Here is a 20,028-nt window from a genome sequence, read left to right as displayed (position 1 = left end):
AGTATTTTGCTGTCGTCCCGATCCAAAAACTTTTCCACTCCAAACAAAATGTCGACGCACACACACAAGTCCCCCCTCCCCACCACGTCCGAAATGTTGTAGTTTGGGCCCGAAATGAGCCCGTTCGTTGCTGGCAGGATCAATCTCCGCTGCTCACTTTGGAGGAGGGAGAGAGAGAGAGAAAAAAAAGTTTCGCCCCAGTCAAATCTAAACTTTGGGCAGGACATGAAACTTTATGGGACGGCTTCTCCAGAGGCGGGGCTAGTCTCCAACCGGGACAGGAGCCGTTCTTTAAAGGTACAAGCTCGGTTCGGGGAGGGGAAGGGGAGGGGGGGGGGGTACTCCAACTCCATCAACTTTCCTTAAGGAAACGCCTTCAATATTAGATTGACACGTATGTGAGCATGAATATTTAAATTCAATTTTGAGATAGTCTTGGTTATTTAGAAAGAGATATAATACCGATGGTTTCACATAAACGCTGACAATAATTTATTCAAGTTTATTTATATTAAATCGATGCATGGATCATAATCGGCTTTAACATTTTCCTTAAATGCTTGTAGCTCATAATACTTATTAGCATCTTATGCAAATGAATTGCCACTTTTTTTTTAAAATAATAAGTAACAAATCTTATTTTACATTTATACGGTTATAAATTTTATGTTGAATGGGAAGACCAAACCACAATGAGAGTCATGCAGGCCTATTAGATTATTTCATCCGGCAATATGGCAACTGTGGTCAAATTTTGAGGCCACACACACAAGAATGACATTATTCATATGAAAACAGTTGTTATGTCAGGTGCCCAAAGGAGCCACCCGGGAAGACCTCCCGTGGGTCAAACAACAGTGACATGCGGCCCATTTGCAAAGTGTTACACCAATGCACCCAAATGGTTTTGTGTGTTTGTTTGCTTCATTCCCAATGTACATTTTGTCTCCCGGTCAACATGAAGTTGAATTGTGTTGTTGCGTACTTGCGTAATTGAATTAAAAAGATGTTAGGTCACATGCTAACCGCCAACTTGTTTACTTGCATCTCTATTGAAAAAAAGTTAAAAAAAATAGCAGTATTATTTTCTTTGTAAAGCCATTATTGACTGTATGTGACATAAAAATATGACATCCTAGCATAATCCGTCCTTTTAAAAAAAAAAAAATCCCACCTTTCTTTCAAGCGTGACACATAATGCCACTAGTTTTCTCTCCCTTTCACTCTTTTTTTTTTTACAGTCTTTCATGAAAAGTGATGCATGGAGTTCCCACAATTGTCATGCTAATGAGACCCCTCTTCCATTGAGAAATCATTTTGTCAAGACCCAGTGTCTGTGGACGCGCAGGCTCTGTTTCCCATACATCTCGCTGAATGAATGATTAGGATGGAGCCCTATTAAAAGGCCTTGAAACAATGTAAAGCAGATTAAGGGCTTTGGAGCCACCAATCACATGCTCATTTTTGTGTTATGCGTGTTCTAAAAGGCTGTATTCATTGTTACATGTTCTCAATTGGATCTTTGTATATAGTGCAATTTTTTTTTTTTTTTAATATTATTAAAGTACTAAAAGTAGCCAGCAGCCTTGCTTGTGGTCGTCACTGTAACGCAATGAGACATTATAAAGGGACAGTCGGCAGCGATGCGAGTGGACCACCCACTTGGAGGTGGTCTCATGTTTGGTCAACATCTTTTCAGGCATCTGTCCTCCCCCCCCGCCCGACTCCTCCATTAAAATTTGTGTGCTGTCTTCCAATATCCTCTCATGTCTTCAAACTGTATTACTGCCAATCAATCTACGGGTCACTTGTGTTACGCTCGCCTGATTGTATTATGGGTTGGATAGTGTTACAGCACAAAGGAGACATCGGGTGCCCCCTACAGTTTGACATGTGTAACTGCAAGATGTTTCATGAGCTTACAAAAAAAAGGGTAAATAAAAGCTTTTTTTTTTTTCTCGTTGAACAGATATTCTTGGTTTCTTTTTTTTTAACAAAATAAGAATATTTAGTACATGAAGAAATGCTTAAGAGTGTCGCATCACTGGTCAGCTATTTTTAAAACAGACCCATGTTGTCCTTTAGGCATTCATTTTTTTTCCAGCACAATGCACATTAAGCAACAGAACAAAATTGCCTGACTATCTAATTTTTGTGTTGGCTCTAAGTAGAAACAAGTTGCGCAATTAAGTCTATTTAATAGCAGCCTGAAGTTCAACTTAAATCTCCCAGTTAGCTAGTAAGCTTTACCTTCTCAACAAGTATTTTCAAATGGACTGTGACAAAACGCTGAAGATTATGGCCCCGCCACCACGCAAGCTGCAACTTGCAACGGAGTGGAAACGTCTTCCCTTATTTTCCGTCTGTCTTTCTTGGGTGTTGTCCCGGCCGAGGGCTTAAATGTCATGAAAGCACACCACCTCCTGTCAGCGTTCAGGAAAAACGGGCAACAAATGAGCCATTACGGGCTACTGAATCACCATCTAGAAAATGGAAATAAGCCATGTGGTTTTTGGATGGGATTTAAGGACATGCACACGCTTGTGCTGAGCACTTTTTATTTTTAGAGTCATACGGCGAAGAGCCGTTGACACTTTAGGTGGGCTTCCTCCACGTTTACTTTTTGGAGCAAGTACGAGCAGGCCGACAAAAGGGCAGAATCAGACATGTTGGGAGGAGGAGCGAGGTAACCCCAAGTCAAGCTGGAACCCCCACCCACCTAAGCGCTCTCGTTTTAGGATCATTTCAAACAGTTCAAGAGCTGAAGTACAGAAATACTTTTGGCTCATGTTATTTAGCTAGAGGAAGCTTTTTTTTTTTTTTTTTTAAATTGAGCCAACAGTAAGTTTGAGTTTGTTACAAATATTACTTTTGATTGTACTATGTACATTAAAGATACAAATAATTGCCCACATTGTTCCACAAAAAAACGCTGACTATGCAGGCTTGAAATTGAAATCAGGCTCCTGGGCCTGTTTTTGTCCTTTGATAAGGCACGTTCGGTTAGAAATTAAATGCTACCGCTGGACTCGGGTCAATGCAAGCCACCTTTGCGGAACAGCTGGCAGTTGAGTCGGTTCAGGGATTGAAAGATTCTCTGCTCCTCCATGGAGATGGACATCGGCGCCGGGTGTCGGCGCTGGTACTGCTGCTGGTGTGGCTGCGAAGTGATCTTGTGTGCTTTGTTGTGGTTGTCGTAGGCGTACAGGTCGCTGAGGCGGCGTTGACTGCCGCTTTTGACGCCTGCGACAAAAAACGGGAGTGACGGCGTCAGCGACTTGCCTGTTTAGACCGTGACTATTTTCTGGCGACCCACTTTTGTTTGGCTGATCCGTGTAGTGGCCTTTGGGAGAGAGTCCTACTGGATTTGTAGCCTGGAGATTTGTTATCTGTAAAGTTTACATGTTAGATTTGTTTAAAGGTTGTATTCTAAAATGAAAAAAAAAAACGTACCTTAAAGAATTCAGGTTTCTTACTGGTTGACCCAGAAGGTCGGCGATTCTGATCCACAGCGGATTTGTTTGTGGCCCGCCCACCCGTGAAAGCCTGACATCGGGGGGTCGCGGCTTTGTCTGAGAAAAAAAAAAGAAACAAAAATTGTCTTAGAAAATGGAGGCAAGATATGTATAATTGTTTTGACCAAACTATGTAGTATTTTTTTTAAGGACATAATTGAAGCAATGGGTTTTTTTTTTATCAACTTTGGAACGGCTTTTAGATTGCAGGCGTACCTAATGACGTGTCCAGTTGCTGCCCCGCGGTGCTGACAAAGGCGTTGCGGACATCGTGGCACAGCTGATAGATCTCCTCATCGGTGGGGGTGCGGTCCAACCCATTTTCCCTCCGGCCTCGACCGCCGCCCCCCGGTGTGGGCGGCTGACTGAAAGCAGGGGAACCTTTCCAGATGCCGTCAGGCGTAGGGCGGGGAAATGCAGGTGTCGGGTGAGCATTGATGGCGGAACTGTCGCCCGTCATAAGTCGCTGGGTGTCTTTGTGCGGAGCATCCTCAGGAGGCGGAAGAAGGAGCTGATGGCTGGCGCGGGTTTGGTCGCTGCCATACGAGCCCCTGGCGGGGCCCCCGTGCTTCATGGTGGTCTGCAACTCCCCCCGGATCCTGGACACCGGGACCGGGGTTTGGGCGACAAAGCCCGAGGGAAGCAGAGCCGTCCCGACTCTTGTCGAGTAGTCCCCGCGAGGGACATGCGAGCCCATGGCATCGGCGTTGACTTGAACCCCGACATCTGCCCACTTCTGCGAGTGGCCGTCTCTGGCTCGCGTCCCGTCGGGTTCGCCGGCCTCCTCGTCCAGCCAGCGCAGTTTCTTGCAGGAGTTCTTGGAGTCCGCGGCCTTGGACCTGGCTTTGGCCACTTCGATGCTGTCGCACACAGAGAACTGGACGGGTTTGATGGCGTTGATGTAAGGCCGTGGGGATTCTGCCGGCGTTTCTCCGGGCGTCGTTTTAAGGATGCCTTTGGTGAACTGGACTCTGCAGGCCGAGGGCGACGATGCCACGGACCCGCTGGATTCGTGACTCAGTTGGCACTTCGGGCTTCCCGTATTGATGTGCTTCCACATGGCGAAGTCCGCTGAGAACTTGTTGAGGTTATTGACAGAGGCGCAGGTTTCCTTCTGGGTGGGCAGGTTGTAGTTGAGGTCGGCAGGGAGCCTGTGGATGTGCGGCTTCACGGCCACCAAAGTGGGCCCGGGCACAGACAGCGGATGACGCATGTCGTTGGCGCACTTGAGGTCTTGGACGGGCTTTTCAGAGTAGTGCAGGAAGGTGCTCTTGCTGGGTTTTTCATTCTCCAAGCTGTCCTGACTGCACACACTGTCGGTTTTGGAGCAGAAGGACATGTTGTCATCCTGAAATGGGAAGGGGGGGTGGGGGGTTGATGTGATGAGTGGCGTATATTAACACTTTGAGCGCTGTTGACGTAAAAATGGTGGCATCAATAAAAATTGTCATCAGCTGCGGTTTATATGGGCAGGAAAAATCATTGGTCGAATCTGATTTGATGAAGAAGCTGGGGAAAGATGGATGGATGGAATGTACTTGCCAGGCAGATCTGCACTAACCTAAAAGAGGCTACATTGCTTCCAGCCGCCAACAGATGGCGACATTTATTCACCCTACTGAAGAACGTTTTTGAAAAGAAACAAACATAAAAAAAAAAGTCTAAAATTTGATTGGTCAATTTAAGGAAGCCATTTTCAGGTTGGAGATGGCAACAAGTATGCAATATACCTGTCCGCTATGCTCCAGTTGCTTTTTTGGAAGTTCCTGCCACTTGCGGGCATAAGTGCTCTGCTCCTGACGTCCCACGTACGCCTGCACCGCGGCGGGAGTGTGTTGTCGGGGCGATTCTGACAACGCAGCGGCGGGGGGTCTGGAAGCGGGGGAGTTGCTTGTTTGACTTAACATACACACAAACACAAAAATGTAAAAACATTTCATAATAAACAAAAAATATATAAAAATACTACTACTAAAAAAGTTTTCTACAATCTTCAGTTTTTTTCACCAAACGTGTTTAGTTTTTTATTCTATTTAAAAAAATATTGTTTTCCTAATGTTTTGAATATAATTTGATTGGCAAATTAACAAGGTTAACAATCTTGAAATTTTCTGTATTCTGTACAATACCTGTGGTTGGCGGACACCTGCTTGGGGCCTCGGATTTGACTGAGAGCATCTTCCAAATTTGGACAGTCCTTTCCCAAGTCGAGTCGCTCGCATTGGCTCGGCCTCTGAGAGGGAGGGACGAAAGACCTCTGGAAGTGCTCAGTGACAGCATGAATCTTCTGGCGGCGTTGCTGCAGGACTTCTTCACGCCGCTGTTGCTCCTGCAGCACCCACAGCCGCTGTTTCTCCCTCAGATCCCTGATGCATATTTTTTGTTGATTGTGGTTGATGTGGCTCGTAACGGCGATAAAAGAGAATTTTCCTTGCATTATTATACCTGCGCCTGCGGTTGGTCTCCTGCACACATCTGCGAGCTCGCTCTCTGTTGACCTTCTGCTCCTCCACCAGTGCTGCTCTCTCCTGCTGGAGGCTCGACATCACTCATCTCTGTGTGGGGACAACAAGCCTTTTTTGTTTTTTTTGGTAAGTCTTTCAGTCATTTGGGAGCAACAATAATGTTGCTGCTGCTCCTGAATCACACCAATATTAGCTTTGCCATGTTAGCTTTGTAATAGTTGACGTGACGTCATAGATTTGCTTTAAAAAACCCGTTTCAGTTGTGCATTTTTTTCATGTAATACCTACATCCTTGCTGCAGAGCCATGACGTTTATGATGTCACAGTGATGTAGAATGTGTGTTTGCACTGTGTTGAATATGTCAATGACAAAATAAGTGAGGTAAACATTATATAAAATGGGGGCGGGATAACACGTCAAGTTTAGCTCGGTTTGCTAACAATTCGCGAAAGATAATACTAGTTGTACAACGCCCACTAAAATGTCGTGTCACACTGATCAATATGGCGTCAGTGTTGTGGATTAAGATGACTTGTGTTTAACTTATTCAAGTACTTTGGTTAAGAAATGGAGCACTTACCTGGATGATTATGAACGGTGCAGCCATTATTAAACGACTCAAGACGCACTTCCGTGGCAACGGTTGCTGTGCGTGTACAGACATTGTCCAGCAGAGGCCGCTAAAGACGCAGGAAATTAATATGGTCAATATAAGTACTATACATTTGCATAATGCCTGAGAAGAAAAAAAACATGTCCATGTCCCCATAGCTTTTTTATATATATATATATATATATATATATATATATATATATATATATATATATATATATATATATATATATATATATATATATATATATATATATATATATATATATATATATATATATATATATATATATATATATATATATATATATATATACATATCATATATATATACATATTATATATATATATATATACACACACACACACACACACACACACACACACACACACACACACACACACAAAGTAAGAATGCTTTTAAATCCAAGTTAAAATAGGTGCCCTCCCAATCTTCCATCCATTCGTCCGCTTGTCCCCACTTGCCGCCCACCTCCCAATTGTGACCTCACACAAAACAGTGCGATGACCACAACCTCTTGGCCACTTAAGCAGGCGGCGAGCAAACAGGCTGGCAGGATAGAGACAAGCTTCATTACGTTATCCTACATTACTATACCGCGATGAGATTGGTGGATGGAAAGTGACAGATCAGATTTTCTTTGAGGTGAGTGGAAAATTGATTAGGATTATGTCATTTTATATATATTCACCAAGATGGGCTGCATGCTTTTTATTTGTTTAACTGATAGTAGAAAATGAAATTAAAACTAGTGTATGTACTAAAAAAAAAATCGTACTAATACAAGGAACCTATTTTATTATTTGGCTTTATGTTTAACCTTGCTTGGTTTTTACTTTTTTGCAGAACTACAAACTACAACCACCATAATAAACTAATGTGTAAACCAATAGCTTTCTGACAGTGTCAGTTTAAAAGTGACCATCTTTGTTTATGGCTTGACCTAATTATGTTGACCTGTGACTCCACATCCGCTCAAATCAGTTGCGCGCAAGCTAATCCTTTCCAACAATGCGCACAATTGGATGAAAGGGGAAGTCTCGCTCAGTCATCGTAAGTAGCAATTAGCGGGTGCCTTGAGTGCATCACTCAAATGAAATTACTGAATAGAAAACCAGATTGTCTTAGTTTGGTGGCTGATTCATTGTTAAACCCCATATGCTGATCTGGAGGGACTCTCACATGTAAACACGTCAGGTGTAGTCTATAAAAAGCTTGGCGACATGCTGCGGGTGTCCTTCCCCGGGTTTGGCCTCCTTCGAGGTTGAGCTTGAGGGTGTCAAGGAAGGCAGATGACGAGTCTGTGGGTGGTATCCTTCGTGTGTGTGTGTGTGTGGGGGGGGGGGGTAATAACTCAGCTCTGCAGAGTTGTCACTTCCTTGAAGCTCTCTGCAGGACTTGGTCAAAATAAATTAACCTTCACACGATTACATAAAAAATTGGTCTGCTCCAGTGCAATACAAAATGTCCGCCACACCCCAAGCAATGGCTCGCATGTGTTTCCCTAGCAAACGGGCAGATGACAGCTCAACTCTTAGGGTCGGCCACGTGGAAGGCCGCCCCCCTCTTCCGCAACCATCCCGGCTCCGGCCTCTCCCTGACTGAGGAAGCCTTCTTAGAGGCTGTCGTGCACGGCAACGTTTCTGAAGTGAGGCGCTTGGTGGACGAGCTGCCGGACATCAACGTCAGCGGCGTCCATTTCACGGGCCAGAACGCTTTGCAGCTGGCCGTGGCCAACGAGCATTTGGAGATCACTAAGTTACTCCTGGAGAGGAAAGACCTGACCGGGACTGGCGACGCGTTGCTCATAGCCATCCGTAAAGGTTACGTGCGGATCGTGGAGGCCATTTTGAGCCGGCGAGACTTTGCTGACGTTCAGAGCTTGTCTTCTAGCTCTAGTCAGGTGGATGTACGCGGAGACCTCTTTGCCGATGACGAGAACTGCGGCCTTTTCTCCAACGGCATCACGCCCATCATTCTGGCCTCCCAGTGCCACGACTACGAGATCGTGCACTTGCTTCTCGCCAGGGGGGCTCGCATCCAGCGGCCCCACGACTACTTCTGCTGCTGCGGCGCCTGCAGCCGGCAGCAGGCCGCCGACTCCTTCAGACACTCGCAGTCCCGCATCGACGCCTACAAAGGTCTCGCCAGTCCGGCCTATCTGTCGCTCTCCAACGAAGATCCCATGATGGCGGCGCTGGAGCTGAGCCACGAGCTGGCGGTCTTAGCCAGCACCGAGATGGAGTTCAAGGTAAAAATACAGAGTACGATGATTGATTAATGATGATTAAAACCCGCATCTTCCATCCTGTTGCGTCAGAACGACTACAAGAAACTGTCCGTGCAGTGCAAAGACTTCACGGTGAGCCTCTTGGACTTGTGCCAGAACACTGAGGAAGTGGCAGCCATCTTGCACGGTGACTCGCTGGAGAGTGTGCAAAAGTTGGGCAGGTTAAAACTTGCAATCAAGTATGACGTTAAGAAAGTGAGTGTTTGACAAAATAAAAGCGGTCTTCATATATTCTTTATCCGCTGTAGTGAGTCTTAAATCTTCGCCTGTTTGTCAGTTTGTGGCCCATCCCAACTGCCAGCAACAGCTGCTCTCCATCTGGTATCAGAACGTTTCCGGACTCCGTCGACAGACTATGGCAGTTAAGGTTCTCCTGGTCTTCGGGATGACAGTTAGCTTGCCAGTTCTATCTCTGGTGTCCTGGATTGCGCCATCCAGCAAGGTTGACCATCAGAGGATATGTCATGTCTCCAATGATCTAAAATGATCTTGTTTCCCTCACTCCATTAGCTCGGGAAGCTGATGAGTGGTCCGTTTCTGAAGTTTGTGTCCCACGCCGCCTCCTTTGTCACCTTCTTGTGCCTGCTGGTTCTGAACGCAGCCGACCGTTTCAACGGTCCGTCGCTTCTGCCCAACATGACGACCCACCGTCCACCCTCCCAGCTCTTCCGCATGAAGACCACGCCTTTCACCTGGATTGAGATTCTCATTGTGTCCTGGGTGCTAGGTTCGATCTTCTCGTCACGAGAACTCTTAGGAGCGGCGACTCATCGTATGTTTTTCTCCGTCCACAGGGAAGATTTGGAAAGAATGCAATGACATTTGGTCGCAGGACATCAGGGAATATATCGCAGAACCATGGAACTTTCTGGACTTCAACATTTTGGCCATCTTCAATGGCTCGTTCATCGCGCGGCTGATGGCGTGCTGGCACGTGTACGCCGCTCAGCGCTACGTGGACGAGAACAACACGAACCTGTCCAGCGCCACTCTGCCCTCGGACATTCGGTATTTTCAGCTCGGTAAGTCACAGAGCAGAGTTTCAGATTTTTAGGGACTGCTAGCATGACTGCACTGTCGGGTTCCTCACTTCCAGCCCGAGTCAAGTGGCTTCCATCAGATCCGCAGCTCATTTCCGAGGGCCTGTACGCCGTCGCGGTCGTGCTGAGCTTCTGCCGCATCGCCTACGTGCTGCCGGCCAACGAGAGCTTTGGCCCGTTGCAGATCTCGCTAGGCAGGACGGTGAAGGACATCTTCAAGTTCCTGGTGATTTTCATCACAGTCTTTGTGGCCTTCATGATGGGGCTGTTCAACTTGTACTCGTACTACCTCGGGGCCAAGCACAACGACGCTTTCACCACGTGAGTTGCGGTTCTGTTCTGATTCTTTTTCTGGCAATACCTAACAAAGTAGCAAAGTATTGATACTTTATTTCCGCCATTCTTCATCACAGACTGGAGGAGAGCTTCAAAACGCTCTTCTGGGCCATCTTCGGCCTGTCGGAAGTGAAGTCGGTGGTGATCGATATCGACCACAAGTTCATCGAGAACATCGGCTACATCCTGTACGGCGTCTACAACGTCATCATGGTGATCGTCTTGCTCAACATGCTCATCGCCATGTTCAATAGTTCCTTTCAGGAGATTGAGGTGCGCTTGGTTGCCAAAGGTTTTCCACTTTCACTGGATTCCTTTCGCATTCCAAAAAGTTTGATGACTCCAGATTGAAATAATTTTGTGTCTTGTTCAGGGTGACGCCGACGTGGAGTGGAAGTTCGCCCGAGCCAAATTGTGGTTTTCATACTTTGAGCCAGGCGGTTCACTGCCCGTCCCCTTCAACCTGCTCCCGAGTCTCGGCCCGGTTGTTTCACTCTTGCAAAAACTCAAAGGATGTCTTTTGGATGTAGCTCCAGAGAAAGTCAGAGAAAATATGCAGTGTGACGAAATGGAACACAACAAAGTAGGGAATATCATGAATCATCAATCGGAGTTTTCATTTTGCAAAGTTAGTTGCATCCGCCACATGTTTCTTCTTATGTTTTGGGTCTTAGTTAAGTCAACAAGAAGACTCCAGAGTGGACTCATCCACTTGCCCAACACGTTATCAAGTAAACAATATCTTACTTTCCTGCCTGTCTACTTCTACCACCAGCTGCACTTCCCAAAACCTACACTACCACTTATGAAATGAAAATAAAATGCAATATAGCTCGCTAGCAAGATATCTTGCTAGTTAGCTATATTGCTAGTTAGCTACCCGTCTATCTAGTTTTGTAGTTTCTGACGTTTTGTAGGGTCAACATTAATCACCAATCTCAAATGACTATTTCTAAAAAAATACATTGTAAAATTATATATTCCAAGATGTGTGTTTACAACAATGTTTTTTTTCCCCCAACACTCCTACTATTGTGCTACACTATTGCTAAAGATCTATTCTATTTGGGATTTAATCTTGTGTTTTATCTTATCTTGTGTCAGTCTTGCAAGATTACTGTCCATTAGGGTCTTCTTCAATTTCATTTCTCGGCCCGGTTGTTTCACTCTTGCAAAAACTCAAAGGATGTCTTTTGGATGTAGCTCCAGAGAAAGTCACACACAAACACAACAAAGTAGGGAATATCATGAATCATCAATCGGAGTTTTCATTTTGCAAAGTTAGTTGCATCCGCCACATGTTTCTTCTTATGTTTTGGGTCTTAGTTAAGTCAACAAGAAGACTCCAGAGTGGACTCATCCACTTGCCCAACACGTTATCAAGTAAACAATATCTTACTTTCCTGCCTGTCTACTTCTACCCCCAGCTGCACTTCCCAAAACCTACACTACCACTTATGAAATGAAAATAAAATGCAATATAGCTCGCTAGCAAGATATCTTGCTAGTTAGCTATATTGCTAGTTAGCTACCCGTCTATCTAGTTTTGTAGTTTCTGACGTTTTGTAGGGTCAACATTAATCACCAATCTCAAATGACTATTTCTAAAAAAATACATTGTAAAATTATATATTCCAAGATGTGTGTTTACAACAATGTTTTTTTTCCCCCAACACTCCTACTATTGTGCTACACTATTGCTAAAGATCTATTCTATTTGGGATTTAATCTTGTGTTTTATCTTATCTTGTGTCAGTCTTGCAAGATTACTGTCCATTAGGGTCTTCTTCAATTTCATTTAAGTGATTTTACCTCGAGCACGGTGACATGCTGGATCTGAATCAGCCTGTCATTATACAATTACTCACCTCTATTTCCATTTTCCAGAAGATCATAAGCCGCCTCGTCAAAAGACACATCCTGAAAGCGCAACGGGACAAAGAAAACGACGAAGTGAATGAAGGTGATTGGAGCACACACCCACACACAAAAACACGCACATCGTGTTCTCAGCATCTCGGTTGCGAAACATCTTGTCCCGCAGGCGAACTGAAAGCCATCAAGAGGGACATCTCCAGCCTTCGCTTCGAGTTGCTGGCGATGGGCAAGCGGGAAGTGAAGACCCTGGCTCAGCTCGCCAGGCAGCTGAATGAAGTGACACAATGAGTCGCAAGCATCCTTTTAGTCAATAGTTCAAAGTCAAGCAATCAAAAATAAAGCCTGAGTTTAGCCGGAAAATTGCAACATTATGTCAATGTCAGAGTTAACCACAAGGTGGCACTGCCAGGCTCTCAAACCTTCGCCCAATGACCTCTCATGTGGTTTTCACAATCATAAGTTGTTTTGTTTCATACAGGAGGTTCAAATCAAGGATCGTGACGGACACGCACACACACGCACACACACACACACACACTACTGATAGCGACATGGTTATGACGCAAGAGATAGGGCCAAGGCCTACATCTCCCCCCCCCCCCCCATAAAAAGGCAGCAGCATCACCGTACTCGGCAAACCAACATGAGCAAAAATTTGTTTTTCACATTTGGCAAAGTCTCATTATCATTGTTTTTGATGGACAAGTTTAGGGAGCCAGATTATTTTCGATAGTATCATGGAAAATGGGAAGATGCCAAGGTAAAATAAATATTCTGACATCAATTTTGCAGTGACGTCATCCAAATGGAGTTTTCTCATGAAATACGTTCAACTCTCCTGTTGTGTTGCAGGTCAAATTGACCAGTTTTTAAAGTTTTGATTATTTTTTTTGTATTTCTTTTGTATTTCTAAGTGATTGATCTTTTTTTTTCTTGTGGAACAACTGAGTGATTTTGAAAGTGTGGCACTAAGTGATGCTTGGCCTTTAACTACCGTAATTTTCGGACTATAAATCGCACCGGAGTATAAGTCGCACCAGCCATAAAATGCCCAAAAAAGTGAAAAAACCCATATATATGTATATAAGTCGCTCCTGAGTATAAATTGGCCCCCCACCCAAACTATGAAAAAAAACGCGACTTATAGTCCGAAAATTACGGTAATAGCATGTGAGTTATATTCAACTTTTCAGGACTATACATTAGCTTTCAGAATTATTTTGATTCATGTGAAACGCATTAAAATTGGATTATTAAAATATATAAGTGCCGGTTTTATGCTTCTGTTTTATTAATATTTAAGCGCAGTGTATCTAATTAACAGTGGCTTACAATATGTTCTTCTGTGATTTGGGGGAGCGGGGGGGGGTTATTGAAGGCCCTACTTGGCCCTCCTTTTCGTCACCCTGGTCGTGGATTTTGGAAGAGGAGGGGGTGTGATCACAGGAACCTCCCTTGAGCCCTCAACTCCGCACTCTGCGTTCTGCTTGGAGGCGCGCAGGACTCGCGCGAGTGGCTCATTTTACGCACTCCAAAATGGAGAAAGTACACGGGAAGATACTTGACTCAGTTGGTGACATCATCGACTTCAACGACATGAAGCTCCCCGATGACGATGGTTACGCGGCCGCCGCCGTTCCGCCGAGCCAGGGCGACGGTTTGGTGTTCAGAGACTGCGCTAACCTGTTGGACGCTCCTCCGCCAGATGAGCAGCAGCAACCGCCGCCGCAGCAGGAGGGGACTCCGTACGAGCGTGGAAATGACTTTTTAAAGTGGCAGCACTATGTCAAAGATGACGTTGAGCAGGTTGGTTCGAACGTGTCCAAGTTCATCAAGGACGAGCAAGAAGCGTCCGTCATTATGGAGACGCCGTGCCCGGCCTTCGACGCGCTGGACGGATGCGCCCAAGACGGCCGCAAGCAGCCCCACTTTAGCTTCGAAGAGCCGGAGTGCGCGCGTTTCGCCCCGGTGGGTCCCCGGCCGGCGCAGGAAGCTTCGCCCAACTTCCTGGTGCACATGAACCCGGCGGAGCAGATGGGCCAGCATGGCCAGGCGAAGGCTGACCCCCGCGGAGGCTTCGCCCGGAAAGGCGCAGCGCTCCACTTGGATGCCGGCACGCCCTCGCCGGCTCACCTGGCCGTGTACAAGAGCGAGGTGGGCCGCTGGCAGGTACCCGCCGTGGGGCCCGGGGAGACGCAGTTCTGGTGCCAACCGGCCGGGGTGACGCAGGACCCGTTCGGCTACAATGGGATGCACAGCCAGGCCGTGGCCCAGCGGAACCATACGCCTTTCAACGCCTTTGCCAGGTAAATTTGAACCTCCACACTCCAGGCCACAGGTGTCACTATTTTAACAATTTTGGGGGATTGATGATGAAAATGACATGTTAAAATTATTATGAATAAGATCAATAGTGACACTGACTTTTTACTTTGACTTGCGGACAAACAAATTGAGCTAAACTAACCATAATGGACTGCACGTAAATGTATCTGCACCGTATGGTGCCCAACCAAAAAGAATTGCAGTTGTTATGCCTTGGCAACATTGCTTATCTTAATGCTAACAATCAATGTGAAATGCTATATACAGGCCAACACATAGCATCAGTGTTATAATCCATATTTGAACACAAATGGTGCAGTAGCACATGTAGAAAGGCAATATAACAATACTCAGACATATATTCTTTATCCTCTGTGAAAAACAACTAATAAGTAGTTGTTACTGTCTTAAGAGAAATGAAGTGGTTTCTTTTTTCCACAGCATGCCCCCTCAGAGGTCTTGCGTGATCTGTGCCGACGAGGCCTCCGGGTGCCACTACGGAGTTCTAACCTGCGGCAGTTGCAAGGTCTTTTTCAAAAGAGCAGTGGAAGGTGAGGTGCTTCGTTTACTTCAATCAATTCAACACAATTACGGCCCTTTTATACTTTTTGAATTAATTGTCCAAGATTTGCTCCAAGTCTCAGCTTGATGCGCTGAAGGAAAAAAAAAAACCAACAACACACAGGACAGGATTGGGCAATTGAAAATAGTTAATGAATGAATGAGTGATGAGTGAATTAATTATTCATCCGAATTTTCTACTGCCAAATATTGAAATCGCCATGTTGGTCCAGTTAGTCTTTAAAATCAGGGCTTGGAACGCAGACAGGCAGACAAGTTTAGAAAAAAACAAAACTATGGCCGTGGGGATTCATGCTCCCCCCCCCCCCCCTCCCTTAAAATAAAAAAACTAAACATCCTCTAACCTTCTTTGGTAATTGCCCGAGATGGATGGCGACGCTATCTGGGCCTTTTTGGATTTGTTTTGCTTGTTATCGCACAACGGCGGATACACGAGAGCCACCGTGTCTGGCCGTGTCACTCCGTCCTTACAGCCTTGCCACTATCTCATGTTCTCCTTCAGAGCTTTTCACGGAACACTAAGGAGCCCTTGAACATGTTTTTTTTTCCCTTTCTCCCTACACTCCCTTCCTTGTATTTGAAAAAATAAATTGAGATTTTAAATGATGGGGTTTTTTTTTTGGTTGGTGACCTCTGGTTTTAAAGGTCATCACAGCTACCTGTGTGCCGGGCGCAATGACTGCATTGTGGACAAGATCCGGAGAAAAAACTGCCCGGCATGTCGCCTGCGGAAGTGCTATCAAGCGGGAATGATGCTTGGAGGTAATTGCTGTATAATCAATAAGACCCAAAACAATTGAACTTGAAAAGCATATTTTGCAGAAGTGCAGAAAATGCAAACCTTTTGCTCCGCCCCCTCAGGCAGGAAGTTGAAGCGTTTCGGAGCCCTCAAGGCGCTGGGCTTGTCTCACTCGGTCATGTTCCCGCCGCACTTGTCCATGTCGGGTGACAGCCAGGCCCTGAGCGCCATGGCGGGCGTGCCGGGCATTCAAGAGATTCAGTTCTCTCAGCACATCATCGCCATCTTGGAGAACATCGAACCCGAGGTGGTGTTTTCGGGCTACGAAGGCGCGCAGACCGACGTCTCGCACGCGCTGCTCAACAGCCTCAACAATCTGTGCGAGAAGCAACTGCTGTGGATCGTCAAGTGGTCCAAGTCTTTGCCAGGTAACCTTTCTGCAGAAGCCAAATCACAGATTTGCTCCAAGTCTCGCAAAAGATGAAAAGCAGGATTGGGTAATTGAAAATAAAACATGTGGCGATGGCAGAAAATATAATCGAAGAAAAACGATGATTCCGATGCTACCATTTGAAAATGTGATTTCTTTCGCTAAGGCTTTCGTAATCTTCACATCACCGACCAGATGACGCTCATCCAGTACTCGTGGATGAACCTGATGGTGTTTTCTCTCGGCTGGCGCTCCTTTCAAAACGTCAGCAGGGAATATATATACTTTGCGCCTGACCTCGTGTTAAGTCTGTGAGTACGAGTATGAATTTTGTTTTAAACCCATGTACAGTCTTTGAGTAGCCATTTCCGATCATGTAAGTTTTCATTTGAGTTTACAATAGATTTTAGGTTTTATATATATATTTTTAATCACAACAAATTACGTCTTTTGAAAAGATTGTGCTTTTTTTTTCTAAAATATCTTCCTATTGGAACATAACTTTCAAAAGTTTGACATATTTCCTTTCTCCAAAATGTAATCGTCTGCTTACCATTACGTAGGCCAATTTGCACATGCGAGAAAAGCAAATCATTTGAAGTAATGGCCATTCAAAGAGCGCCTTAATTTGTTTTGTTTTTTTACTGCGCCTCAGGGAACAAATGAGGAGATCTCCCATTTACGACCTGTGCCTGGCCATCCAGTTCATCCCGCAGGAGTTTGCCAACCTTCAAGTGACCCGCGAGGAGTTCCTCTGCATGAAGGCCATCCTCTTGCTCAACACTGGTAACAAAAAAAAAAAAAAGGTTATTGGGGGAATTCCTCATGATTGAGTGCCAAGTGTTGTTGTTCCCTCAGTGCCTCTGGAGGGTCTGAAAAGCCAGGGGGCCTTCGAGGAGATGCGTCAGAATTACATCCGCGAGCTGACCAAGGCCATCCATGGGAAGGAGAAGGGCATGATGGCCAGTTCTCAGCGTTTCTACCACCTCACCAAGCTCATGGACGCCATGCACGAAGTACGCCCGCCAAAAACCGCCGGTGTGGCGCCACAAAAAAACTCTAACCTTCTGTCTGCTGCCCTCTTGACAGATAGTGAAGAAGGTCAACCTGTTCTGCCTGAGCACGTTCATCCAGGCCGACGCCATGAAGGTGGAGTTTCCCGAGATGATGACCGAGGTGATCGCCTCGCAGATGCCCAAGGTCCTGGCGGGCATGGTGAGGCCGCTGCTCTTCCACCCCAAGTGACCACGTGTTTACTGGACTCCATTTTCGCTTCTTCTTCAAGTGCATTTTTTGTCAAAGCTGCCTTGAGCGCCCCCTTCTGCCTTTTACGCTTTACTGTGCGGGATCAATCACAACAACCAATCAATAAAACAACACTCAAAAAGATCATTTGACCGACGTAGCTTTTAGAATTATTTTCCGAGACGGATGAACATGCAGGCGGCATAGTTGCTCTTTCGAAACGGAGCAACGTCATTTAAAATGTTTGGATCTGAAATAGTGGTGTCAAACAAGAGGGCTGGGGGCCAGATCTGTTACGCTTTGTCGTTGTAAGTGGCCCATGATATATAGCTAGCGAGAACACAATAGCCTAAATGGGGGGAAAAATACTTGTAGCTCAGCCTTCATAAATCATTGTGTTTATTTATAAAAGGTGTAAATGCAGCGTGTAGACAGCAGTTGCTTGCAGAGGAAACAACCTCCCCACGTGTGGAAATGTTACACAATGCGAGACATGGTTCAAATTTCCGCAACGCACCCTTGCAACTCTTCACTTATAGGGAGTTTTCTCATCAGTCTTCCCACATCACTCATAAGCAGCCAAGGCCACCTGACATTCCTGAAATATAGTTTCGGTCCCTCCCCTCCAGTACAGTCACGTTTCAGTTGGATAACCGAAGGGGATTTTTTTTTTTTTTTAAAGCCCTTGAAATGTTAAGATTACAACAATAATATTAATAGTAATAAAAAAAATATATAATGCTGGTACACCTGTGTACCACAAACACGTACGCTGAAGTCATCCTGCCCAGCAATTTGATAACACGAAAAAAATTACAGCAGTGGTTCTCAAACTGGGGTCCATGAGTCGTAGCGTGGGGGTCCGCAAATCAATTTGCAATAAAGGATTATGTGGTATCATGAATATACAGTTTGGTTATGTAGAGCTTGTGGTACACAAAGGAATCACTGAATTAAATGGCCAGGCTACAAAATGTTCCTGTGGCTACAATTGTTAAAGTATATGGGTGGTTCTCACAAAGTATGGTCCAGGAGTGCGACATCAGAGCCCAAAAATAAACTTCTTCAAAATAAGGTCAAACTTTCCTTCAGTATGTCCTGAATATGTTTGACCAGGACACATTCTAAGAGTCACCCCGAAATAATTTCATTAAGTCTTTTGTTTATTGGTAGAATTTATATACGTATGTGTATTTCAATTGAATCATTATGTAAAGTTTTCATTTGACTATATTTAAGTGCAGTGGTTAATTCGTGACATGCGTGCTGTTTTTGTGTTTTTTTGGCATTTCCTCTGAACCCCAAAAGTTTGAGAACCCATGCTTTACAGGGTATGATCATTTCTATGATTTACAAACACAGTGACAGCAAAAAGTGTACGGCCAGTGTAATGACCGCAGTAATGTAAGGTGCATTATCGTTATTATTATTAGGTAAAGGTGGTGTAAGAATTTTCTACCCCAACATGAAATTAGCCAAGCAGAGCTACAAACGAGCCTCAGGAATTCAAGCTATAAAACGTCTTTCAACATGGGAACTGACCTACAGATATTTTCCCATTGTTATCAAATTTTAATCATGGACACGAGACAGATGGGCGACGGGAAATTTCGTAACGCTGTGCGAGTGGATCATGACGGGAAACCTCGCCGACTTGCGAGGTCCCGCTTCTTTTGCTGATGTTTGTTTTTCCATAAAAAATAATTACAAATTGCTGAAGGTAATATTTCAGGCCAATAAAACTAGTCAAGTGGTTCTCAAGGAGGTCGTAAAAACATGTTGCGAAAAGATGTCTTATTAAAAAAAACATTTGAAGAAGTTTGTTTTGCAAATCAAAAAGAAAAAGAGGTATACTTGTCATGTGGGAGCCCTCGTTCAAGCAGATAGAAAACACGCAGCGACATTCACCAGTAGTGGGTTTTTCCATGGATACCATGGAGACAAAAAAATCCCAAAAAAAATTAAAGATAGATGACGTAGTTTTCTGGTATCAAACCCGTTTTTCCCTGGTAGGTTGCTTGCAGCCATCCTGGTTCGACGGACGGGTACACTGTCGCAGAGGGAAAAGAAAACAGATGAAGAAATGACAATGTGGGTCAGCGTGCTCTTTTACAAAAGCAGGATCAACTTACATACCACACACACAAAACAAATCCATGGTGCTTTACAAAGACAAATAACAATTGAAAGCAGGATTAAATGAAATTGATAATTATGATTATAATGAAAGATAATTAATATGAATTATTTGTTGCACACATCGAGGACATAACGGTTGGAAAATATACAATTGCTAACTATGCTAGCAGCGAGGGCTCTAATTTTGTGACGAGCACAAGGGACTGCCCAAATGTTTATAGTCATTTGAAAGATTCAAAAAATTCTGCAATTTAATTTCCTATGGAAAGTTACCGAAACCTTCCAAAAATTTACCGGAGCTTTTTCACCACTTTCCAGTTTTTTTAGTACCAGTAAAACATGGAAGGTAGATTGCGGAGCTCATTCGGAGCAACTCTGAAAATGATGAAGCACTGTAGGTTTGTTAAT

At 44.8% G+C, this 20,028-nt stretch overlaps 4 protein-coding genes across 9 annotated transcripts in view; 2 read left to right on the top strand and 2 right to left on the bottom strand.

Moving 5' to 3' along the window:
• Positions 1–2,778: 2,778 nt before the first annotated feature.
• Positions 2,779–12,421, bottom strand: LOC133155776 (uncharacterized). 3 transcript variants are annotated; one of them, XM_061281321.1, is made up of 10 exons: positions 12,283–12,421; positions 12,151–12,202; positions 6,562–6,661; positions 5,961–6,070; positions 5,645–5,881; positions 5,246–5,414; positions 3,732–4,863; positions 3,454–3,572; positions 3,317–3,389; positions 2,779–3,243 (listed from the first exon to the last, which is right to left on the bottom strand). In XM_061281321.1, the coding sequence occupies exons 4-10, from the start codon at positions 6,059–6,061 to the stop codon at positions 3,035–3,037; spliced, it is 2,040 nt and encodes a 679-aa protein (XP_061137305.1). In that variant the 5' UTR covers positions 6,062–6,070; positions 6,562–6,661; positions 12,151–12,202; positions 12,283–12,421; the 3' UTR covers positions 2,779–3,034. The 3 variants fall into 3 exon arrangements, with proteins under 3 accessions (XP_061137305.1, XP_061137306.1, XP_061137307.1); XM_061281322.1 differs by having other exon boundaries at positions 3,477–3,572; XM_061281323.1 differs by having other exon boundaries at positions 5,246–5,387.
• On the top strand, positions 8,136–12,448 carry LOC133155311 (short transient receptor potential channel 6-like). Its single transcript, XM_061280523.1, has 11 exons — positions 8,136–8,867; positions 8,937–9,101; positions 9,184–9,348; positions 9,417–9,633; positions 9,701–9,928; positions 10,003–10,267; positions 10,360–10,555; positions 10,656–10,865; positions 10,957–11,013; positions 12,170–12,245; positions 12,327–12,448. The coding sequence occupies exons 1-11, from the start codon at positions 8,136–8,138 to the stop codon at positions 12,446–12,448; spliced, it is 2,433 nt and encodes an 810-aa protein (XP_061136507.1).
• A 1,143-nt stretch (positions 12,449–13,591) lies between these two features.
• Positions 13,592–17,625, top strand: LOC133155777 (progesterone receptor-like). Its single transcript, XM_061281324.1, has 8 exons — positions 13,592–14,466; positions 14,927–15,036; positions 15,713–15,829; positions 15,929–16,234; positions 16,403–16,547; positions 16,892–17,022; positions 17,095–17,252; positions 17,326–17,625. The coding sequence occupies exons 1-8, from the start codon at positions 13,697–13,699 to the stop codon at positions 17,479–17,481; spliced, it is 1,893 nt and encodes a 630-aa protein (XP_061137308.1). The 5' UTR covers positions 13,592–13,696; the 3' UTR covers positions 17,482–17,625.
• A 238-nt stretch (positions 17,626–17,863) lies between these two features.
• LOC133155775 (rho GTPase-activating protein 42-like) overlaps positions 17,864–20,028 on the bottom strand; it is a 41,086-nt gene continuing 38,921 nt past the window's right edge. For all 4 annotated transcript variants that reach the window (XM_061281316.1, XM_061281317.1, XM_061281319.1 and 1 more), the window contains one exon: positions 17,864–19,531. In XM_061281316.1, the coding sequence (XP_061137300.1) occupies positions 19,443–19,531 (89 nt within the window). In that variant the 3' untranslated portion in view covers positions 17,864–19,442. The remainder of the gene's footprint in view (positions 19,532–20,028) is intronic.

The sequence above is a fragment of the Syngnathus typhle genome, linkage group LG6, assembly GCF_033458585.1.
Source record: "Syngnathus typhle isolate RoL2023-S1 ecotype Sweden linkage group LG6, RoL_Styp_1.0, whole genome shotgun sequence".
In the NCBI taxonomy this organism is placed as follows: domain Eukaryota; kingdom Metazoa; phylum Chordata; class Actinopteri; order Syngnathiformes; family Syngnathidae; genus Syngnathus; species Syngnathus typhle.
The sequence above is the reverse complement of the archived record's forward strand: the minus strand, read 5'-3'. Positions and strand labels throughout refer to the sequence as shown.

Coding starts and splice junctions, on each gene's coding strand:
- LOC133155776 (XM_061281321.1), bottom strand. CDS start 6,061: ATGTCGAGCCTCCAGCAGGAGAGAGCAGCACTGGTGGAGGAGCAGAAG. Junction 3,573..3,731: donor GCAACTGGACACGTCATTAG/GTACGCCTGCAA, acceptor TTTTTTTCTCAG/ACAAAGCCGCGACCCCCCGA. Junction 3,244..3,316: donor CACGGATCAGCCAAACAAAA/GTGGGTCGCCAG, acceptor TTTTTGTCGCAG/GCGTCAAAAGCGGCAGTCAA.
- LOC133155777 (XM_061281324.1), top strand. CDS start 13,697: ATGGAGAAAGTACACGGGAAGATACTTGACTCAGTTGGTGACATCATC. Junction 16,235..16,402: donor GTGGTCCAAGTCTTTGCCAG/GTAACCTTTCTG, acceptor TCTTTCGCTAAG/GCTTTCGTAATCTTCACATC. Junction 17,253..17,325: donor TCATGGACGCCATGCACGAA/GTACGCCCGCCA, acceptor CCCTCTTGACAG/ATAGTGAAGAAGGTCAACCT.
- LOC133155311 (XM_061280523.1), top strand. CDS start 8,136: ATGACAGCTCAACTCTTAGGGTCGGCCACGTGGAAGGCCGCCCCCCTC. Junction 10,556..10,655: donor GTTCCTTTCAGGAGATTGAG/GTGCGCTTGGTT, acceptor TGTCTTGTTCAG/GGTGACGCCGACGTGGAGTG. Junction 12,246..12,326: donor AAACGACGAAGTGAATGAAG/GTGATTGGAGCA, acceptor CTTGTCCCGCAG/GCGAACTGAAAGCCATCAAG.